At 39.6% G+C, this 25,000-nt stretch overlaps 1 protein-coding gene across 1 annotated transcript in view; it reads left to right on the top strand.

Moving 5' to 3' along the window:
• LOC137633707 (dynein axonemal heavy chain 6-like) overlaps nt 1–25,000 on the top strand; it is a 384,249-nt gene that overhangs the window by 187,132 nt on the left and 172,117 nt on the right. Inside the window, exons 10-13 of the mRNA XM_068365957.1 lie at nt 15,557–15,753; nt 16,016–16,160; nt 16,536–16,636; nt 18,132–18,369. Coding sequence (XP_068222058.1) covers nt 15,557–15,753; nt 16,016–16,160; nt 16,536–16,636; nt 18,132–18,369 — 681 coding nt within the window. The remainder of the gene's footprint in view (nt 1–15,556; nt 15,754–16,015; nt 16,161–16,535; nt 16,637–18,131; nt 18,370–25,000) is intronic.

Here is a 25,000-nt window from a genome sequence, read left to right as displayed (position 1 = left end):
TTCTATCTCATACTGTGATCAAAACCTAGCCCCTTCAAATGAAAGGCCAGGTTGCTTCCAACCATACCACCAGAGGCTTAAAAGAAGTCCGAACCTAACTGCTAACTGCAATTCAGGATTCACCTGGCGAGACATCAGTCTCTTACCAGACAGTTTTCCCCGACTTCCCGACCCCCCAGGTGACAATATTGATAGCTTTTAATTCGAATTACCCCCTAATGAGTCAATATGGATGAAAATCAACACAATATTGTGCTCAATTAAAAATTAATTTCTATCTCATACTGGGATCAAACCTAGCCCCTTCAAATGAAAGGCCAGGTTGCTTCCAACAATACCACCAGAGGCTCAAAAGAAGTCGGAACCTAACTGCTAACTGCTATTCAAGATTTATCTGGCGAGACATTAGTCTCTTACCAATGAGTTTTCCCCTGAGTTCCCGACCCACCAGGTGACAAAATTGATAGCTTTTAATTCAATTTACCCCTAAAGAGTTAATATGGATGAAAATCAACACAGTATCGTGCTTAATAGAAATTAATTTCTATTCATACCAGGATCGAAACCTGACCACTTCAAATGAAAGGCCAAATTGCTTCCAACCATATCACCAGAGGCTCAAAGGAAGTCGGAACCTAACTGCTAACTGCTATTCAGGATTCACTGGCGAGACATCAGTCTCTTACCAGACAGTTTTCCCCGACTTCTTGCCCACCAGGTGACACAATTGATAGCTTTTAATTCGAATTACCCCTAATGAGTCAATATGGATGAAAATCAACACAATATCGTGCTCAATAGAAATTAATTTCTATCTCATACTGGGATCGAAACCTAGCCCCTTCAAATGAAAGGCCAGGTTGCTTCCAACCATACCACCAGAGGCTCAAAAAGTCGGAACCTAACTGCTAACTGCTATTCAGGATTTATCTGGCGAGACATCAGTCTCTTACCAGACAGTTTTCCCCGACTTCCCGACCTACCAGGTGACACAATTGATAGCTTTTAATTCGAATTTACCCCTAATGAGTTAATATGGATGAAAATCAACACAGTATCGTGCTTAATAGAAATTAATTTCTATCTCATACTGGGATCGAAACCTGACCACTTCAATAAAGGCTCAAAAGAAGTCGGAACCTAACTGCTAACTGTAATTCAGGATTTACCTGGCGAGACATCAGTTCTACCAGCCACTTTTCCCCGACTTCCCGACCCACCAGGTGACACAATTGATAGCTTTTAATTCGATTTACCCCTAATGAGTCAATGGATGAAAATAACAGAGTATCGTGCTTAAATAGAAATTAATTTCTATCTCATACTGGGATCGAAACCTAGCCACTTCAAATGAAAGACAAGGTTGCTTCCAACCATACCACCAGAGGCTCAAAAGAAGTCTGAACCTAACTGCTAACTGCAATTCAGGATTACCTGGCGAGATATCAGTCTCTTACCAGACAGTTTTCCCCGACTTCCCGACCCACCAGGTGACACAATTGATAGCTTTTAATTCGATTTACCCCTAATGAGTCTGTATGGAAGAAAATCAACAGTATCGTGCTTAAATAGAAATTAATTTCTATCTCATACTGGGATCGAAAACCTAGCCCCTTCAAATGAAAGGCCAGGTTGCTTCCAACCATACCACCAGAGGCTCAAAAGAAGTCGGAACCTAACTGCTAACTGCAATTCAGGATTTACCTGGCGAGACATCAGTCTCTTACCAGACAGTTTTCCCCGACTTCCCGACCCACCAGGTGACACAATTGATAGCTTTTAATTCAATTACCCCTAATGAGTCAATATGGATGAAAATCAACACAATATCGTGCTCTAATAGAAATTAATTTCTATCTCATACTGGGATCGAAACCTAGCCCCTTCAAATGAAAGACCAGTTGCTTCAAACCATACCACCAGAGGCTCAAAAGAAGTCGGAACCTAACTGCTAACTGCTATTCAGGATTTATCTGGCGAGACATCAGTCTCTTACCAAGAGTTTTCCCCGACTTCCTGACCTACCAGGTGACACAATTGATAGCTTTTAATTCAATTACCCCTAATGAGTCAATATGGATGAAAATAAACACAATATCGTGCTCAAATATAAATTAATTTCTATCTCATACAAGGATCGAAACCTAGCCACTTCAAATGAAAGGCCATGTTGCTTCCAACCATACCACCAGAGGCTCAAAAGAAGTCAGAACCTAACTGCTAACTGCAATTCAGGATTTACCTGGCGAGACATCAGTCTCTTACCAGACAGTTTTCCCCCGAATTCCCGACCCCCAGGTGACACAATTGATAGCTTTTAATTCGAATTACCCCTAATGAGTCAATATGGATGAAAATAAACAATATCGTGCTCAAATAGAAATTAATTTCTATCTCATACTGGGATCAAAACCTAGCCACTTCAAATGAAAGACAGGTTGCTTCCAACCATACCACCAGAGGCTCAAAAGAAGTCCGAACCTAACTGCTAACTGCAATTCAGGTTTTACCTGGCGAAACATCAGTCTCTTACCAGACAGTTTTCCCACTTCCCACCCACCAGGTGACACAATTGATAGCTTTTAATTCGAATCACCCCTAATGAGTCGATATGGATGAAAATCAACACAATATCGTGCTCAAATAGAAATTAATTTCTATCTCATACTGGGATCAAACCTAGCCCTTCAAATGAAAGGCCAGGTTGCTTCCAACCATACCACCAGAGGCTCAAAAGAAGTCGGAACCTAACTGCAAACTGCATTCAGGATTTACCTGGCGAGACATCAGTCTCTTACCAGACAGTTTTCCCTGACTTCCCCACCCACCAGGTGACACAATTGATAGCTTTTAATTCGAATTACCCCCTAATGAGTCAATATGGATGAAAATCAACACAATATCGTGCTCAATTAGAAATTAATTTCTATCTCATACTGGGATCCAAACCTAGCACTTCAAATGAAAGGCCAGGTTGCTTCCAACCATACCACCAGAGGCTCAAAAGAAGTTGAAACCTAACTGCTAACTGCTACTCAGGATTTATCTGGCGAGACATCAGTCTCTTACCAATGAGTTTCCCCCGACTTCCCGACACACCAGGTGACACAATTGATACGTTTTAATTCAATTTACCCTTAAAGAGTTAATATGGATGAAAATCAACACAGTATCGTGCTTAAATAGAAATTAATTTCTATCTCATACCGGGATCGAAACCTGACCACTTCAAATGAAAGGCCAGGTTGCTTCCAATCATACCACCAGAGGCTCTATAGAAGTCGGAACCTAACTGCTAACTGCAATTCAGGATTCACCTGGCGAGACATCAGTCTCTTACCAGACAGTTTTCCCCGACTTCCCGACCCACCAGGTGACACAACTGATAGCTTTTAATTCAAATGACCCCTAATGAGTCAATATGGATGAAAATCAACACAATATCACGCTCAAATAGAAATTAATTTCTATCTCATACTGTGATCAAAACCTAGCCCCTTCAAATGAAAGGCCAGGTTGCTTCCAACCATACCACCAGACGCTTAAAAGAAGTCGGAACCTAACTGCTAACTGCAATTCAGGATTCACCTGGCGAGACATCAGTCTCTTACCAGACAGTTTTCCCCAACTTCCCGACCCACCAGGTGACACAATTGATAGCTTTTAATTAAAATGACCCCTAATGAGTCAATATGGAATGAAAATCAACACAATATCACGCTAAAATAGAAATTAATTTCTATCTCATACTGTATCAAAACCTAGCCCCTTCAAATGAAAGGCCAGGTTGCTTCCAACCATACCACCAGAGGCTCAAAAGAAGTCGGAACCTAACTGCAAACAGCAATTCAGGATTTACCTGGCGAAACATCAGTCTCTCACCAGACAGTTTTCCCTGACTTCCCGACCCACCAGGTGACACAATTGATAGCTTTTAATTCGAATTACCCCCTAATGAGTCAATATGGACGAAAATCAACACAATATCGTGCTCATTTAGAAATTAATTTCTATCTCATACTGGGATCGAAATCTAGCCCCTTCAAATGAAAAGCCAGGTTGCTGCCAACCATACCACCAGAGGCTCAAAAGAAGTCCGAACCTAACTGCTAACTGCAATTCAGGATTTACCTGGCAAGACATCAGTCTCTTACCAGACAGTTTTCCCCTACTCCCTGACCCACCAGGTGACACAATTGATACCTTTTATTCGATTTACCCCTAATGAGTCAGTATGGAAGAAAATCAACAGGGTATCGTGCTAAAATAGAAATTAATTTCTATCTCATACTGGGATTGAATCCTAGCCACTTCAAATGAAAGGCCAGGTTGCTTCCAACCATAGCACCAGAGGCTCGAAAGAAGTCGGAACCTAACTGCAAACTGCAATTCAGGATTTACCTGGCGAGACATCAGTCTCTTACCAGACAGTTTTCCCCGACTTCCCATCCCACCAGGAGACACAATTGATAGCTTTTAATTCGAATTACCCCCTAATGAGTCAATATCTATGAAAATCAACACAATATCGTGCTCTAATATAAATTAATTTCTATCTCATACTGGGATCAAAACCTAGCCCCTTCAAATGAAAGACCATGTTGCTTCAAACCATACCACCAAATGCTCAAAAGAAGTCGGAACCTAACTCCTAACTGCAATTCAGGATTTACCTGGCGAGATATCAGTCTCTTACCAATGAGTTTCCCCCGACTTCCCGACCCTCCAGGTGACCCAAATTGATAGCTTTTAATTCAAATTACCCCTGATGAGTCAATATGGATGAAAATCAACATATTGTCGTGCTCAAATAGAAATTAATTTCTATCTCATACTGTGATCAAAACCTAGCCCCGTAAAATGAAAGACAAGGTTTCTTCAAACCATACCACCAGAGGCTCAAAAGATGTCGGAACCTAACTGCTAACTCCTATTCAGGATTTAACTGGCGAGACATCAATCTCATACCAATCAGTTTTCCCCAACTTCCCAACCCACCAGGTGACACAATCGATAGCTTTTAATTCTAATCACTCCTAATGAGTCGATATGGATGAAAACCAATACAATATTATACTCAAATAGAAATTAATTTCTATCTCATACTAGGATCGAAACCTAGCTCCCTCAAATGAATGACCAGGTTGCTACCAACTATATCAACAAAGGCTCAAAAGAAGTCCGAACCTAACCGCTAATTGCAATTCAGGATTTACCTGGCGGGACGTCAGTCTCTTACCAACAAATTTTCCCCGGGTTCCTGAACCACCAGGTGAAAACAATTGATAGATTTTAATTTTAATTCCCTTCCAGAGTAAATATGGATGAAAATCAACACAGTATTGAGCTCAAACAGAAATCAATTTCTATACCATACTGGGATCGAAACCTAGCCCCTTCAAATGAAAGGCCACATTGCTTCCAACCATAATACCTGAGGCTCAAGATTAGTCGGAACCTAACTGCTAACTGCAATTCAGGATTCACCTGGTAAGACATCATTCTCTTACCAGACAGTTTTTCCCGACTTCCCGACCCTCCAGGTGACAAAATTGATATCTTTTAATTCGAATTACCCCTAATGAGTCAATATGGATGAAAAACAACACAGTATCGTGCTCAAATAGAAATTAATTTCTATCTCATACTGTGATCAAAACCTAGCCCCATCAAATGAAAGGCCAGGTTGCTTCCAACCATACCACCAGAGGCTCAAAAGAAGTCGGAACCTAACTGCTAACTCCTATTCAGGATTTAACTGGCGAGACATCAATCTCTTACCAATGAGTTTTCCTCAACTTCCCAACCCACCAGGTGACACAATCGATAGCTTTTAATTCTAATCAACCCTAATGAGTCGATATGGATGAAAACCAACACAATATCGTGCTCAAATAGAAATTAACTTCTATCTCATACTGGGATCGAAACCTAGCCCTTCAAATGAAAGGCCAGGTTGCTTCCAACCATACCACCAGAGGCTCAAAAGAAGTTGGGACCTAACTGCTAACAGCATATCAGGATTTAGCTGGCGAGACATCAGTCTCTTACCAGACAGTTTTCCCCGACTTCCCGACCCACCAGGTGACACAATTGATAGCTTTTAATTCGAATTACCCCCTAATGAGTCAATATGGATGAAAATCAACACAGTATCGTGCTCAATTAGAAATTAATTTCTATCTCATACTGGGATCCAAACCTAGCCCTTCAAATGAAAGGCCAGGTTGCTTCCAACCATACCACCAGAGGCTCAAAAGAAGTCAGAACCTAACTGCTAACTGCTATTCAGGATTTATCTGGCGAGACATCAGTCTCTTACCAATGAGTTTCCCCCGACTTCCCGACCCTCCAGGTGACACAATTGGTAGCTTTAAATTCGAATTACCCCTAATGAGTCGATATGGATGAAAATCAACACAATATCGTGCTTAATTAGAAATTAATTTCTATCTCATACTGGGATCGAAACCTAGCCCTTCAAATGAAAGGCCAGGTTGCTTCCAACCATACCACCAGAGGCTCAAAAGAAGTCGGAACCTAACTGCAAACTGCATTTCAGGATTTAGCTGGCGAGACATCAGTCTCTTACCAGACAGTTTTCCCCGACTTCCCCACCCACCATGTGACACAATTGATAGCTTTTAATTCGAATTACCCCCTAATGAGTCAATATGGATGAAAATCAACACAATATCGTGCTCAATTAGAAATTAATTTCTATCTCATACTGGGATCCAAACCTAGCCCTTCAAATGAAAGGCCAGGTTGCTTCCAACCATACCACCAGAGGCTCAAAAGAAGTCCGAACCTAACTGCTAACTGCTACTCAGGATTTATCTGGCGAGACATCAGTCTCTTACCAATGAGTTTCCCCCGACTTCCCAACCCACCAGGTGACACAATTGATACGTTTTAATTCAATTTACCCTTAAAGAGTTAATATGGATGAAAATCAAAACAGTATCGTGCTTAAATAGAAATTAATTTCTATCTCATACCGGGATCGAAACCTGACCACTTCAAATGAAAGGCCAGGTTGCTTCCAACCATACCACCAGACGCTCAAAAGAAGTCAGAACCTAACTGCTAACTGCAATTCAGGATTCACCTGGCGAGACATCAGTCTCTTACCAGACAGTTTTCCCCGACTTCCCGACCCACCAGGCTACATAATTGGTAGCTTTTAATTCAAATGACCCCTAATGAGTCAATATAGATGAAAATCAACACAATATCACGCTCAAATAGAAATTAATTTCTATCTCATACTGTGATCAAAACCTAGCCCCTTCAAATGAAAGGCCAGGTTGCTTCCAACCATACCACCAGACGCTTAAAAGAAGTCGGAACCTAACTGCTAACTGCAATTCAGGATTCACCTGGCGAGACATCAGTCTCTTACCAGACAGTTTTCCACGACTTCCCGACCCACCAGGTGACACAATTTATAGCTTTTAATTAAAATGACCCCTAATGAGTCAATATGGATGAAAATCAACACAATATCAGGCTAAAATAGAAATTAATTTCTATCTCATACTGTGATCAAAACCTAGCACCTTCAAATGAAAGGCCAGGTTGCTTTCAACCATACCACCAGAGGCTCAAAAGAAGTCGGAACCTAACTGCAAACAGATTTTCAGGATTTACCTGGCGAGACATCAGTCTCTCACCAGACAGTTTTCCCTGACTTCCCGACCCACCAGGTGACACAACTGATAGCTTTTAATTCAAATGACCCCTAATGAGTCAATATGGATGAAAATCAACACAATATCACGCTCAAATAGAAATTAATTTCTATCTCATACTGTGATCAAAACCTAGCCCCTTCAAATGAAAGGCCAGGTTGCTTCCAACCATACCACCAGACGCTTAAAAGAAGTCGGAACCTAACTGCTAACTGCAATTCAGGATTCACCTGGCGAGACATCAGTCTCTTACCAGACAGTTTTCCCCGACTTCCCGACCCACCAGGTGACACAATTGATAGCTTTTAATTAAAATGACCCCTAATGAGTCAATATGGATGAAAATCAACACAATATCACGCTAAAATAGAAATTAATTTCTATCTCATACTGTGATCAAAACCTAGCCCCTTCAAATGAAAGGCCAGGTTGCTTCCAACCATACCACCAGAGGCTCAAAAGAAGTCGGAACCTAACTGCAAACAGCAATTCAGGATTTACCTGGCGAAACATCAGTCTCTCACCAGACAGTTTTCCCTGACTTCCCGACCCACCAGGTGACACAATTGATAGCTTTTAATTCGAATTACCCCCTAATGAGTCAATATGGACGAAAATCAACACAATATCGTGCTCATTTAGAAATTAATTTCTATCTCATACTGGGATCGAAATCTAGCCCCTTCAAATGAAAAGCCAGGTTGCTGCCAACCATACCACCAGAGGCTCAAAAGAAGTCCGAACCTAACTGCTAACTGCAATTCAGGATTTACCTGGCAAGACATCAGTCTCTTACCAGACAGTTTTCCCCTACTCCCTGACCCACCAGGTGACACAATTGATACCTTTCAATTCGATTTACCCCTAATGAGTCAGTATGGAAGAAAATCAACAGGGTATCGTGCTTAAATAGAAATTAATTTCTATCTCATACTGGGATTGAATCCTAGCCACTTCAAATGAAAGGCCAGGTTGCTTCCAACCATACCACCAGAGGCTCGAAAGAAGTCGGAACCTAACTGCAAACTGCAATTCAGGATTTACCTGGCGAGACATCAGTCTCTTACCAGACAGTTTTCCCCGACTTCCCATCCCACCAGGAAACACAATTGATAGCTTTTAATTCGAATTACCCCCTAATGAGTCAATATCTATGAAAATCAACACAATATCGTGCTCTAATATAAATTAATTTCTATCTCATACTGGGATCGAAACCTAGCCCCTTCAAATGAAAGACCATGTTGCTTCAAACCATACCACCAAAGGCTCAAAAGAAGTCGGAACCTAACTGCTAACTGCAATTCAAGATTTACCTGGCGAGATATCAGTCTCTTACCAATGAGTTTCCCCCGACTTCCCGACCCTCCAGGTGACACATTTGATAGCTTTTAATTCAAATTACCCCTGATGAGTCAATATGGATGAAAATCAACATAGTGTCGTGCTCAAATAGAAATTAATTTCTATCTCATACTGTGATCAAAACCTAGCCCCGTAAAATGAAAGACAAGGTTTCTTCAAACCATACCACCAGAGGCTCAAAAGAAGTCGGAACCTAACTGCTAACTCCTATTCAGGATTTAACTGGCGAGACATCAATCTCATACCAATCAGTTTTCCCCAACTTCCCAACCCACCAGGTGACACAATCGATAGCTTTTAATTCTAATCACTCCTAATGAGTCGATATGGATGAAAACCAATACAATATTATACTCAAATAGAAATTAATTTCTATCTCATACTAGGATCGAAACCTAGCTCCCTCAAATGAATGACCAGGTTGCTACCAACTATATCAACAAAGGCTCAAAAGAAGTCCGAACCTAACCGCTAATTGCAATTCAGGATTTACCTGGCGAGACGTCAGTCTCTTACCAACAAATTTTCCCCGGGTTCCTGAACCACCAGGTGAAAACAATTGATAGATTTTAATTTTAATTCCCTTCCAGAGTAAATATGGATGAAAATCAACACAGTATTGAGCTCAAACAGAAATCAATTTCTATACCATACTGGGATCGAAACCTAGCCCCTTCAAATGAAAGGCCACATTGCTTCCAACCATAATACCAGAGGCTCAAAAGAAGTCGGAACCTAACAGCTAACTGCAATTCAGGATTCACCTGGTAAGACATCATTCTCTTACCAGACAGTTTTTCACGACTTCCCGACCCTCCAGGTGACAAAATTGATAGCTTTTAATTCGAATTACCCCTAATGAGTCAATATAGATGAAAAACAACACAGTATAGTGCTCAAATAGAAATTAATTTCTATCTCATACTGTGATCAAAACCTAGCCCCATCAAATGAAAGGCCAGGTTGCTTCCAACCATACCACCAGAGGCTCAAAAGAAGTCGGAACCTAACTGCTAACTCCTATTCAGGATTTAACTGGCGAGACATCAATCTCTCACCAATGAGTTTTCCTCAACTTCCCAACCCACCATGTGACACAATCGATAGCTTTTAATTCTAATCAACCCTAATGAGTCGATATGGATGAAAACCAACACAATATCGTGCTCAAATAGAAATTAACTTCTATCTCATACTGGGATCGAAACCTAGCCCTTCAAATGAAAGGCCAGGTTGCTTCCAACCATACCACCAGAGGCTCAAAAGAAGTCGGAACCTAACTGCTAACAGCATATCAGGATTTAGCTGGCGAGACATCAGTCTCTTACCAGACAGTTTTCCCCGACTTCCCGACCCACCAGGTGACACAATTGATAGCTTTTAATTCGAATTACCCCCTAATGAGTCAATATGGATGAAAATCAACACAATATCGTGCTCAATTAGAAATTAATTTCTATCTCATACTGGGATCCAAAACTAGCCCTTCAAATGAAAGGACAGGTTGCTTCCAACCATACCACCAGAGGCTTAAAAAAAGTCAGAACCTAACTGCTAACTGCTATTCAGGATTTATCTGGCGAGACATCAGTCTCTTACCAATGAGTTTCCCCCGACTTCCCGACCCTCCAGGTGACACAATTGGTAGATTTTAATTCGAATTACCCCTAATGAGTCGATATGGATGAAAATCAACACAATATCGTGCTTAATTAGAAATTAATTTCTATCTCATACTGGGATCGAAACCTAGCCCTTCAAATGAAAGGCCAGGTTGCTTCCAACCATACCACCAGAGGCTCAAAAAGAAGTCGGAACCTAACTGCAAACTGCATTTCAGGATTTAGCTGGCGAGACATCAGTCTCTTACCAGACAGTTTTCCCCGACTTCCCCACCCACCAGGTGACACAATTGATAGCTTTTAATTCGAATTACCCCCTAATGAGTCAATATGGATGAAAATCAACACAATATCGTGCTCAATTAGAAATTAATTTCTATCTCATACTGGGATCGAAACCTAGCCCTTCAAATGAAAGGCCAGGTTCCTTCCAACCATACCACCAGAGGCTCAAAAGAAGTCCGAACCTAACTGCTAACTGCTACTCAGGATTTATCTGGCGAGACATCAGTCTCTTACCAATGAGTTTCCCCCGACTTCCCAACCCACCAGGTGACACAATTGATACGTTTTAATTCAATTTACCCTTAAAGAGTTAATATGGATGAAAATCAAAACAGTATCATGCTTAAATAGAAATCAATTTCTATCTCATACCGGGATCGAAACCTGACCACTTCAAATGAAACGCCAGGTTGCTTCCAACCATACCACCAGAAGCTCAAAAGAAGTCAGAACCTAACTGCTAACTGCAATTCAGGATTCACCTGGCGAGACATCAGTCTCTTACCAGACAGTTTTCCCCGACTTCCCGACCCACCAGGTGACATAATTGGTAGCTTTTAATTCAAATGACCCCTAATGAGTCAATATAGATGAAAATCAACACAATATCACGCTCAAATAGAAATTAATTTCTATCTCATACTGTGATCAAAACCTAGCCCCTTCAAATGAAAGGCCAGGTTGCTTCCAACCATACCACCAGACGCTTAAAAGAAGTCGGAACCTAACTGCTAACTGCAATTCAGGATTCACCTGGCGAGACATCAGTCTCTTACCAGACAGTTTTCCACGACTTCCCGACCCACCAGGTGACACAATTGATAGCTTTTAATTAAAATGACCCCTCATGAGTCAATATGGATGAAAATCAACACAATATCAGGCTAAAATAGAAATTAATTTCTATCTCATACTGTGATCAAAACCTAGCACCTTCAAATGAAAGGCCAGGTTGCTTCCAACCATACCACCAGAGGCTCAAAAGAAGTCGGAACCTAACTGCAAACAGATTTTCAGGATTTACCTGGCGAGACATCAGTCTCTCACCAGACAGTTTTCCCTGACTTCCCGACCGACCAGGTGACACAATTGATAGCTTTTAATTCGAATTACCCCCTAATGAGTCAATATGGATGAAAATAAACACAATATCGTGCTCAATTAGAAATTAATTTCTATCTCATACTGGGATCGAAATCTAGCCCCTTCAAATGAAAAGCCAGGTTGCTGCCAACCATACCACCAGAGGCTCAAAAGAAGTCGGAACCTAACTGCTAACAGCATATCAGGATTTAGCTGGCGAGACATCAGTCTCTTACCAGACAGTTTTCCCCGACTTCCCTTCCCACCAGGTGACACAATTGATAGGTTTTAATTCGAATTACCCCCTAATGAGTCAATATGGATGAAAATCAACACAGTATCGTGCTCAATTAGAAATTAATTTCTATCTCATACTGGGATCCAAACCTAGCCCTTCAAATGAAAGGCCAGGTTGCTTCCAACCATACCACCAGAGGCTCAAAATTAGTCGGAACCTAACTGCTAACTTCTACTCAGGATTTATCTGGCGAGACATCAGTCTCTTACCAATGAGTTTCCCCCAACTTCCCGACCCTCCAGGTGACACAATTGGTAGCTTTTAATTCGAATTACCCCTAATGAGTCAATATGGATGAAAATCAACACAATATCGTGCTCAATTAGAAATTAATTTCTATCTCATACTGGGATCGAAACCTAGCCCTTCAAATGAAAGGCCAGGTTGCTTCCAACCATACTACCAGAGGCTCAAAAGAAGTTGGAACCTAACTGCAAACTGCAATTCAGGATTTAGCTGGCGAGACATCAGTCTCTTACCAGACAGTTTTCCCCGACTTCCCCACCCACCAGGTGACACAATTGATAGCTTTTAATTCGAATTACCCCCTAATGAGTCAATATGGATGAAAATCAACACAATATCGTGCTCAATTAGAAATTAATTTCTATCTATACTGGGATCGAAACCTAGCCCTTCAAATGAAAGGCCAGGTTGCTTCCAACCATATCACCAGAGGCTCAAAAGAAGTCCGAACCTAACTGCTAACTGCTACTCAGGATTTATCTGGCGAGACATCAGTCTCTTACCAATGAGTTTCCCCCGACTTCCCGACCCACCAGGTGACACAATTGATACCTTTTAATTCAATTTACCCTTAAAGAGTTAATATGGATGAAAATCAACACAGTATCGTGCTTAAATAGAAATTAATTTCTATCTCATACCGGGATCGAAACCTGACCACTTCAAATGAAAGGCCAGGTTGCTTACAACCATACCACCAGAGGCTCAAAAGAAGTCGGAACCTAACTGCTAACTGCAATTCAGGATTCACCTGGCGAGACATCAGTCTCTTACCAGACAGTTTTCCCCGACTTCCCGACCCACCAGGTGACACAATTGATAGCTTTTAATTCGATTTACCCCTAATGAGTCAATATGGATGAAAATCAACACGTAGTGCTCAAATAGAAATTAAATTCTATCTCATACTGGGATCGAAATCTAGCCCATTCAAATGAAAGGCCAGGTTGCTTCCAAACATACCACCAGAGGTTCAAAAGAAGTCGGAACCTAACTGCTAACTGCTACTAAGGATTTATCTGGCGAGACATCAGTCTCTTACCAATGAGTTTTCCCCGACTTCCCGACCCACCAGGTGACAAAATTGATACCTTTTAATTCTAATCACCCCTAAAGAGTTAATATGGATGAAAATCAACACACTATCATGCTTAAATAGAATTAATTTCTATCTCATACCGGGATTGAAACCTGACCACTTCAAATGAAAGGCCAGGTTGCTTCCAACCATACACCAGATGCCCAAAAGAAGTCGGAACTTAACTGCTAACTGCAATTCAGGATTCACCTGGCGAGACATCAGTCCTTACCAGCCACTTTTCCCCGACCCACCAGGTGACACAATTGATAGCTTTTAATTCAAATGACCCTTAATGAGTTAATATGGATAAAAATCAACAGAATCGTGTTCAAAAAGAAATAAATTTCTATACCATACTGGGATCGAAACCTAGCCACTTCAAATGAAAGGCCAGGTTGCTTTTAACCATACCACCAGAGGCTCAAAAGAAGTCGGAACCTAACTGCTGACTGTAATTCAGGATTTACCTGGCAAGACATCAGTCTCCTAACAGCCACTTTTCCCCGACTTTCCGACCCACCAGGTGACACAAGTGATAGCTTTTAATTCGATTTACCCTTAAAGAGTTAATATGGATGAAAATCAACACAGTATCGTGCTTAAATAGAAATTAATTTCTATCTCATACCGGGATCGAAACCTGACCACTTCAAATGAAAGGCCAGGTTGCTTCCAACCATACCACCAGAGGCTCAAAAGAAGTCGGAACCTAACTGCCAACTGCAATTCAGGATTCACCTGGCGAGACATCAGTCTCTTACCCGACAGTTTTCCCCGACTTCCCGACCCACCAGGTGACACAATTGATAGCTTTTAATTCGATTTACCCCTAATGAGTCAATATGGATGAAAATCAACACAATATCGTGCTCAAATAGAAATTAAATTCTATCTCATACTGGGATCGAAATCTAGCCCATTCAAATGAAAGGCCAGGTTGCTTCCAAACATACCACCAGAGGCTCAAAAGAAGTCGGAACCTAACTGCTAACTGCTACTAAGGATTTATCTGGCGAGACATCAGTCTCTTACCAATGAGTTTTCCCCGACTTCCCGACCCACCAGGTGACAAAATTGATAGCTTTTAATTCTAATCACCCCTAAAGAGTTAATATGGATGAAAATCAACTCAGTATCATGCTTAAATAGAAATTAATTTCTATCTCATACCGGGATCGAAACCTGACCACTTCAAATGAAAGGACAGGTTGCTTCCAACCATACCACCAGAGGCCCAAAAGAAGTCGGAACTTAACTGCTAACTGCAATTCAGGATTCACCTGGCGAGACATCAGTCCTTACCAGCCACTTTTCCCCGACCCACCAGGTGACACAATTGATAGCTTTTAATTCAAATGACCCTTAATGAGTTAATATGGATAAAAATCAACAGAATCGTGTTCAAATAGAAATAAATTTCTATACCATACTGGGATCGAAACCTAGCCACTTCAAATGAAAGGCCAGGTTGCTTTTAACCATACCACCAGAGGCTCAAAAGAAGTCGGAACCTAACTGCTGACTGTAATTCAGGATTTACCTGGCAAGACATCAGTCTCCTACCAGCCACTTTTCCCCGACTTTCCGACTCACCAGGTGACACAATTGATAGCTTTTAATTCGATTTACCTTAAAGAGTTAATATGGATGAAAATCAACATAGTATCATGCTCAAATCGAAATTAATTTCTATCTAGGATCGAACGCTAGCCTCTTTGAATGAAATGCCCGGTCACATGAATAAGACAGAGTTAGAGATGCTAAGATACTGCATCATTTTAAGTAAGACTTATTCCTTTTTAAAAAAAGCAGTATGTTCTTTTCATTAAAAAATCTACACTCAAACGTTCATATATGAAAATAAATAAAATTTCCCTGTTAGGAAAAATGTGAGGCTGTCAATACAATGAACGACGATATAATGCAAGAAGTGGGAGAAGCTCTTCCTGGGCTAGAAGCAGGGGAGAAAGGAATCAAAGGCCTAGATAAAAAAGATCTCGTGGAGGTGAGGGTCTTAAATAAGCCTCCAGACCTCGTCCTTGCAGTTATGGAGCCCATCTGTCTCCTCCTGAATGTCAAGTAAGAGATTTATGACATTGGAAGGTTTTCTATAACGTTATATTTCTAGTCAATCTAAAAACAAATAACTTTTCTATTGACTGAAAAACGTAATAATGAAGAAATCTTTTGAACAACGTTGTAACAGTTTTGATTGTGATACAAATTATAAAAAATTAGACTATACTGTAAAAAATAGACTATGTTGTAATACTTTTGTAATAGAATCGACAATCACAATAATCACATCTATATTCTTTAATAGCTCTATGTGAAATTTTAGGTTGGACTGGACAGCGATGAAAACTTTACTGGGTGACCCAACAATGACCAAAAGATTACTTGAAGTTGATAAAGACAACATCTCTGATGCTACTCATCGAAAGATTCAGAAATACACTTCAAGTTCCAAATTTGTACCTGATGAAGTAAGTTGCAAGTGATGGATGGCGTAATAATTTTTTGCTTTTTAGTTAAAATGAATTATTTCTATGAATCATGGATGATGATATTGCATGTAAGGCCATTTTCCTTAACAGTAGTTGAGAAACTAAAAACATTGTGTTTAAAAACAAGTAGGAAAATGTTAAAACTCATTAACATGTTTTAGCAATACTAATTGCAATGAAAATTTTGTTCCAATAGTATTTACTATTTCAAAACATGATATAAGATCAACATAACTAGCCATGATCATGTTCCTTTTTCTATGGCAACCAGTCAACTCTCACCACATCCATATATAAGTCCTATGCATGAGCTTACATCCACATTCAAATGAGATGTCCTTATTTCTTAAACAGGTAGCAAAAGTGTCAAAACCTTGTAAACCTCTGTGTGCCTGGCTGAAGGCTCTGGATCACTATGCTCAAGTTCTACGAAACATTGAGCCTAAGAAAATCAAGTAAGTTATTTTCCATCATATTACTATTTAACCTTAAGCCTTTATTAATTTTCATTTCATATTAACGTAAGTCTGAACTAACTTCAGAGCATGGAAACTCTTGATAACTTTATGAAACTTTGACTTAAGTATTTCTTGTTCAATTTCCACTGAATACAATTCTAGAGCGGAGAGAGAGAGAGAGAGAGAGAGAGAGGGAGAGAGAGAGAGAGAGAGAGAGAGAGAGAGAGAGAGAGAGAGAGAGAGAGAGAGAGAGAGAGATTGCCTAAAAATCATTAGTATAAACTAAAATGGAAACTGAAGCAGAAGGGATGGCAGTATGTATGTCCTGAAAAGCATTTTTCTTTTTTTCTGCAGCATGTGAGCACCTTTTAATTAATCATTTGCTGTCTTTTAATGTTTTTGTATTCTTTCAATTACAAGATTCTATTCCTCTTATAAAATAATAAATTCACAGAAGGAACTTGTCTCGGGACAATTAAAACTATGTTATTTTAGGCTTATTTCAAACTATTTTTTGTTTCTCGGTTGATTTCTTTCTCTTACAAAGCATTTGAGAGATAATTCTATATATAAAAATTCTGAGAAATTTTGATAACATTTCAACTTTTTATATGTATTTTATCACTGCATATTAGACACTTTCAATTGTGACTACTTTTCATACGGATGTTTTAAGATTTTCAAAGTGATTTCCCAGATTGTATGTGATAAAACTCCCTATTGATTCATGTATGAATGACGAAAAGTTGTCGATATCCAAAAAGGTAGATGCAATTTTCTTCAAAAATTTCAAGGTTCGAGGGAAAGGTCTTCAAAGATCTTTTTTGTAGAGATTGATTGCATAGACTTTGGTATGCATTTTAACATTAATTCTAGTCACCATTGGGGATAATAAGGACAATCATCATATTTAAAGGTTATTAACCAGTGAATAGCACTTCCTTTAAATACACAATAATACGTTACATTTACTAAATGCGTACACATGAATAAGATGTGGCCAGCTAAATATATTCTCTTTTGGTTATTTCTGGGAATTGTAGCAAAGGTTTATTTACGACTACCATATCGAATATAAGAACACTAATAATCTAGTCCTCGGTAAGTGGTGTTACTGTATATGGAACACTAAAACTTATATCTTTACCTAACTTTTAATAAATGCGTACCAAAGTCAGAAAATGTTGTATAATGGACCTTGTGCACTGGTGAAAATATACAAAAAGTACTTTTCAATGATAAAACATATTGTTTCATTCAAAAAGCTATTTGAAGCATGAAATATACACACTCTCCTAGCCAAAAATGCAATAATCTGAATTTCTAAAATTCCAACAGCAGGCAGAGAATCGCACCCCTTTAGCATGAACGTACTATTCTCTAAAAAAAAAAAAAAAAAAAAAAAAAAAAAAAAAAAAAAAAAAAAAAAATATACCACCCCCATTGAATTATTAAGGATTACTACACAAACTTACTTCTCAACTCTTTTCAGGCTTGTTGATTCAGAACGTGACCTGAACACTTTACAATTGGAACAACGACAGCTTCAGCAGCAACTGGGACAGTGCGAAAGAGAACTGAGTGAACTACAAGCAAGATATGAGGCTTGTGTCTGCCGAAGGCAACAGCTTGAAGGTGGTATCAAAAGGGCTACAGCACGACTCCAGCGCTGCACTAGACTTACTACTGTCCTTGCTGATGAAGATTCAAGGTGGTCCGCTAAAATTAAGGTATAGCAATAATTTGCACATGTGGATATCCAATGTCAAATCACGGTTTCCTTGGTGAGAAACATAATAAAGGCATTTTTATAGCCATTCTAATACCGTTCAAAAAGTATGCAAAAAAATACATTTGATTTTACGCAATAAAAACACTATTCATTAGTGAACTATGAAGTTCCCTAGGCAAGTTCCATTCCTTGCATTAGAAACATAATGGAATCTTGACCAAATATTTCACTTACTGACTAGTCTGTCATGCTTCATTACAGAATACCACAAACAAAATCACAATAATTCTATGTCAGTGGGTAATGCTAAAGAACCGGAGCTACAAAACAATATATATATATATATATATATATATATATATATATATATATATATATATATATATATATAGATACACATATATATATATATATATATATATATATATACATAGATATATATATATATATATATATATATATATATTATGTATACATACATATATATATACATATATATCTGTATATATTATATATATATATATATATATATATATATATATATATATATTTATATAGATATATACGCTTTCTAAGTAGAGATACCTTAACGAGTTAAATGGGTTTGTGCATTGCCATGATCAGCAAAGCTACATTAGTAAGGGATACCCATACTAGGTTGGATTACTGTTGGTAATCGGACCAAAATTTCCCACTATCACCAATCCATAGTGGCTACTGTGGTGATAAGAACTGGCCAAAACCCAAAAATGAATAACACAATACCTAGATGGCGGGTAGTTACACCCCATTGCAGGGAGTGCTAAAACCTCTGGACTGGAACAGGCAACCTTTGGATACTGAATCTTGCAACATACGTCAAACCCTGTCTAGGGAAGAAGATAAGGCCATATATTTTGCGTCAAAGGACATAAAAGGAACAAAGAAAATGGAGTGAGTTTTCTGATCAAAAAAACACTTGCATGTAACAAGAAGTATGTAGTAGTGATAGAATTGCGTGATTAATTATCAAACTAAACTGAAGATCATTGAAACATATGCCCCAAAACATCTTATACACAGGAACCGAAACTTTCAAACGTATGCACCAACAACATCCCATTCAAAGAAATAGAAACTTTTCATGAGATATGGAGACTCCTGTGTAAAGCATAACGCTCAATTTATATTTATTTTAGGCGATTTCAATGGTAAAGCATTACAAAAGAAGAGAGGTGAATCAGCAGTAGGTAAATATGTAGTGTGCACAAGGAATGACAAGAGTAGACATGCTTGTAGAATTTTCCGGCAGAAAATATCAAAACTATGAACACCTTTTTTTATAAAAAGGAACATGAAAAATGGACATGGAGAAGCCCCTATGGGGAAACGAAAAATGAAATAAGATGTCATATTCAGTGTAAACGTTAATTTAGTTAAAAATATATCGGTGTTAAACAAGTTAAAAGTCTAGTGATCATAGAATGGTGAGAAGCAAATTTTTTTTATATCTAAGGAAAAAGAGAAAACTTAATTATAAGAAAATAAACATTCCTATAATAAGAGAAAAATCCGATGAGTTTAGTTTAGCAATACAAAACAGGTATTCCCAGCTACATAATGAAATGAAAGCTAGTAAAGAAGAAATGAACATCAATTTAACAAATGTATTATTGGAATCATCACGAGATAGATGGAAAAGTTCCTAAACAAGATCAAAGAAAACTGTTAGAAGGCTAAAAACCTAATAAAGACAAACTTGCAAAAGAGGGTATAATCCAAGAGTTATGGAATAGAATCAGTAAAGCTATCCAAAACAATCAACAATATAAAAACTTATTCGTATACACGATCAGACCAAAAGTGAAGAAACGTTAAGAAATGGAAGCATCAAACTGATGAAAAGAAGGCTTGGAACAGGACACGAACAGATGTTTGCTTTAAAGGATGAAAATTGAAATATCATCAAGAACAGAGATAGAGTGATCAAATTTGCAGAGATAGAGTGATAAAATTTGCAGATTTCTATACAATGCTATACAAGTAATACAAGAAAAAACTTTGCCAAAAGAAATAAAACACCTGAGCCGATACCATACGTAACAGTAGGAACCGTAATGTAAAAATTTAAAAGGCATGAAAAGAGGCAAAGCAGCAGAAGATGGCCTAACAATTGATTTAATAAAAGATGTAGTAGTTTTCATAGTAGTAAAACTGGCTAACGTTATACAAAATGTCTGTAAGAATGATCTATACCTAGAGTTTGGAAAAATTTTATCACTATACTAATTCACAAAGGGGGAGACAAAAGACCTGAAAATCACTGCCCAATAAGTTTACTCTGCATAATATACAAAATATTTACAAAGATCATATTAGGCTAAACTTCAATCAACCATGAAAGCAAGCAGGCTTTACGGGTGGGTATTCAACTGACGATATCCATGTAATTAATCAACTAATAGGAAAAAATAAAGAGTATAACCAACTATGTATGGCATTTATAGGCAGTAAGAAAGCTTTTTATTGTCAAAAACTCAGCAGTAATAAACACCCTTCGAAGACAGGGAATAGATGAATCTTATGTTAGAACATTTTTAGGCATCTATACAGAAGGTACAGCAATCCTAAAACTACATAAAGATAGTAAGAAAATTCCTATTGAGAAAGGAATTAGACAAAGAGACCCCATCTCTCTTAAATTATCAAACAATATCACCCTGTTCAGGACTTTCCTCATGAGGAAGAATGGGGGAACACAAACATATATGATGTCCCACTGATACTGGAAGGTATCTTGGAACGCCGCTTTTGGGTCTGGTACTGTTGCGCAGTACACCGGAAGTTTCCGGTTGAGGGATGTTGCGAACAGGTCTAACATTGGCGAACCCCGTAATGTCATTATCGTGTTCACTATCCGAAAATATAAAAGCCAATCAGAATCAACTATCTGAGCCTTCCTAATCACATTGTTTGCCAAGATGTTCTTTCAACAACTAGTTGAAAAATTGTCTTGAAAAAGTACCTTCATGCTTGTTTAGATTTGCCAATATGGTAGTGTTGTCACTCATCAACAATACTGAGTAACTGACTGTTCAAAGTGTTGGCGTGAAAAACATTGCTTTCAACTCCAGGAGGTTTATGTGGCATTGCCGATCTGACTCGGATCACAGCCCAAAGGCCATGCACTGTAAAAGGTGAGCACCCAATTTTTTCTTTATGTGTCAGTGAACAGCATCATTTCCATAGGAAGGGAAAGAAGATTTAACCCTCAGATAAGGTTCGAGTCTTGGAGCCACTAACTAGGATCTCCCTTCTGCTCATTCCCTACCAGAATCGGCATTGCAGCAGGAACCCTTCCCTAAGACCAATAAGTTTTTAGCTACCACTGAAGCTTAGAGTATGCAAAAGCAACTGTCCAGCACCAGGCATTTTAACCAGACGAGGTGACCCAGCAGACTCTGCCACTGATGTACCTGCAGGGAGCATTATATTAAGAATTGTCAAGCCACTTTCTTTGGTCTTAAGATTCGATCCTGCAACGGAAAGACCTTTTTAATAAGGTATTCATCTGCATATCTAGGTATACCAGATTATGTTTTGGCTTGAGGCTTAACTTCTCTCCAGGTTCACCCCAATACCCAGATTGAGCCAAAACTTGAGAAGTCTAAATCTGTGAAGGAGAAATTTCTCCATCGAGTCCGCAAATACCAGTCAATCGTCCAGATATTAGAGAAGCCACATGCCATTGGAGAAGGCCCAGTCTGATACAAAAGTGAACCCTAGTGAACACTTGAGGGGCTGTTGACACACTAAAACACGGCCCCCTGAACTGATATACCTTCCCATGCATTACAAACAGAAGGTACTAACTGGAAGAAGGATTGACTGGGATCTGGAAGTATGCATCCTTCAGATCCAACATGATCATGAAGTCTAGCGGTCTTACTGTTTTTCTGACCATGGCTGCAATCTCCACCTTGAAACGGAGTCTGAAGAACAAACTTATTCAAATCCAAAAGTTCTATGACCAGTCTCCAGACACACACTCAACAAGAAAGCGTTGACAGCAAAAGACTAGAGACTCATCAAGGACCTCCTGCAAAGCATCTTTCTCTACCATGGTCTCAACTTGTGCCTGAACTGCTATCTCCTTTACCAATTGCTGTGCAAAGGACATTGAACTTGGAGAACATATTAGGAAAGGCAGAGTTGGTGAAAGGGAAAACTAACCCAGCCGGAGGACATTTACTATCCAGGGTTCTGACCTGTGGCATTGCCATCTCTGCCACTGGAGCTTTAGGCATTTCGCCAACAGTGGTATTGCATGGAGAATATGCCCCGAGGGGGTGTTGCCCTTGTCTGCCTCCTCTAACACCTGATCCTTTGGACTTTCTCCCTTGAATAGGTGGTCTCTGAGGCTCTGTCTCTTGGCAGTGATTTGTGCTAGACGAGAACCTTCTTTAAAGGCCTTATGCGCCAACTCGCAACCAGGCAGCCAGAATGTTATGTGTGAAAAAAGGGGGCCAGACTTGTCTTCTTCTACATTTTCACCACTGCCTTCACATCCTCTTGGCAGAAAGAAGGACGAAGTTTAACTGACGTAATATGAAGGTGAAGGGTCTCCCTCCTGGCCACCTGTTTTTGAAACCTGGAGATAACACCATCACATTTCTTCAGTATCATATTAGCTCACTGGTTCGCAGCATTGTGTCAGTAATTCCATCGTCCTACTATCAGTAAGAAAAACGTTTTGGAAGACCTCAAGCTTCTCAGGTTACGAGAGGTCTTCGATAGTGGCTAAGTTGCCAATGGTCCACGACCTGTGGTCCTCCCAAGAGGAGACCAGAAGAGTAGCTCTAGCCGTTCCTTGCATATTCAAGGCATCTGCTGTTGAAAAGACCACATGGTGAGCAGCCAACTTCTCCAGAGAAGCCTTACACAAAGGCCAAAAATGCCAGATCTTAAAGGCAGGGGAGAAAGGAAATCCATCTGAATGCAGTTGTACTTCCTCTGTCTCACAATGGTGAAAGGAGTAACTTTAATGACTTCAGGGCCGTAAGGTAGTCTTAGCAGATGAGTGAGGGGGCTTGCCAAGGCCATTAACCATACTAATACAGGAAGGAACCTGTAGTTAAGTTGACTCGCACTTGCTTTTCTCTGTGTCGGGAGCCTATGGGCCAGCTGGTATGGGAAGTGCTCCAAACGAATAGTCAGACTCTTCACCAGTATCATTTTTCTTGTACAAAGCCATACCCATACAGTCTAGGGGTGGGTACTTATCGTCAACAATAATTGACGTAAGGGAGCGAGACCTCGAGCACTCTTGGTCAGCATAGTGAGCTGACAGAGCAGCAACTGCACAAAGTATTCACTCCAATGATTGCAACTGAGCACGAGCTATGTGAGGGACAAATGGGAGGGAGTGCTTGCCAGTGTTGAGCTATAGAGATCTCAACCGAGCCAAGTGAACAAATCTGAGATTGTACCTGATGCACAGCCAAGGGTACCTGTATGCACTGGACACTCAAGAGTGTCCCATGCAGAAATAGTGGCGAGTTGGTCTGTGTACGGGACTGCCAGTTGGGTCGCATGAAAGATCAGTCACAAGCTCCAGGGAGCTCCGGCAATAAGTGCGCTGCAGACAACCTGAGCTGAAAGACTCCCTGGGCAGAAAGACTCAGGTGAGGACATCAACCAGCGCCTACGAGAGTTCACTTGTAAACCCCAAGGAGTTGGCAAGCTCATAATGGAGACAGGGGTGCCTGCTTCCATGATGAGGGAACTCGGCATGTGCATTTCACCTGAAGGGTGTAGGCACTGCAGGACACTCATGAGATGCATGCCGCTTAGAGAACTTGCAGCAAAGACAAAAGATCCTGGAGGCCTGAGACCAAACAGCAAGGATTCCCTCCTGACAGCTCTAGAGGGGAATGTACTGGAGACATCCCTAGCACATGAGCAGAAACTCTCACCTGCCTAGACAGGGCCATCTCTAAGAAGGCCTGGTAAGGGGGGGGGGGAGGTGACGTCATCACATGTATGTGTAGACACATATGAAATTAGTTTGAAGAAAGTCAAGAGACCATACACATCAAATGATCTCCAGAGGGAAGGCAGCCGGCTAAGAAAAATTAGATACACAAAAAATAAATACTGAAATCAATAAATAAAATGGTATGGAATAACACTTTCCCATGATAGTAGCCTAATTCCAGAAAACGTTTCCATACCAAAAAATAACTTAGCGTGCTGCTAGTTTTTGACCGTTATCCTCTTCTCTAAGTTCATTTTTAAAATTCACTATCATCAATACAAAATTGTTCTTCTGCTTGTGGTTCCCTTCTTTTTCTTTAAACTGCTACAGTACATTCACTGTGGTATAGTTTAAGGAAAGTAAATGTGTAAAATCATTCTAACATTTCATTTTTGAAAATTCAAAACAATTTAAGTTTCTAGTAATTCCAAATGAACTAACATACTATTCTTTACACAATAACCCACAAACACCTGATCTTCTGTGCTTTTTCTTTAACCTAATGCATTTGACAGAATTTGTTTTTAATTTTTTGACTGTCAAAGCTAGCAATTTTATATTTTGCTTTTGCTCGTTAACTTATTTTCAGAGATGATATTGTTTTGGGTTGAGC

The sequence above is a fragment of the Palaemon carinicauda genome, chromosome 3 (genome assembly GCF_036898095.1).
Source record: "Palaemon carinicauda isolate YSFRI2023 chromosome 3, ASM3689809v2, whole genome shotgun sequence".
NCBI lineage: Eukaryota > Metazoa > Arthropoda > Malacostraca > Decapoda > Palaemonidae > Palaemon > Palaemon carinicauda.
The sequence above is the reverse complement of the archived record's forward strand: the minus strand, read 5'-3'. Positions and strand labels throughout refer to the sequence as shown.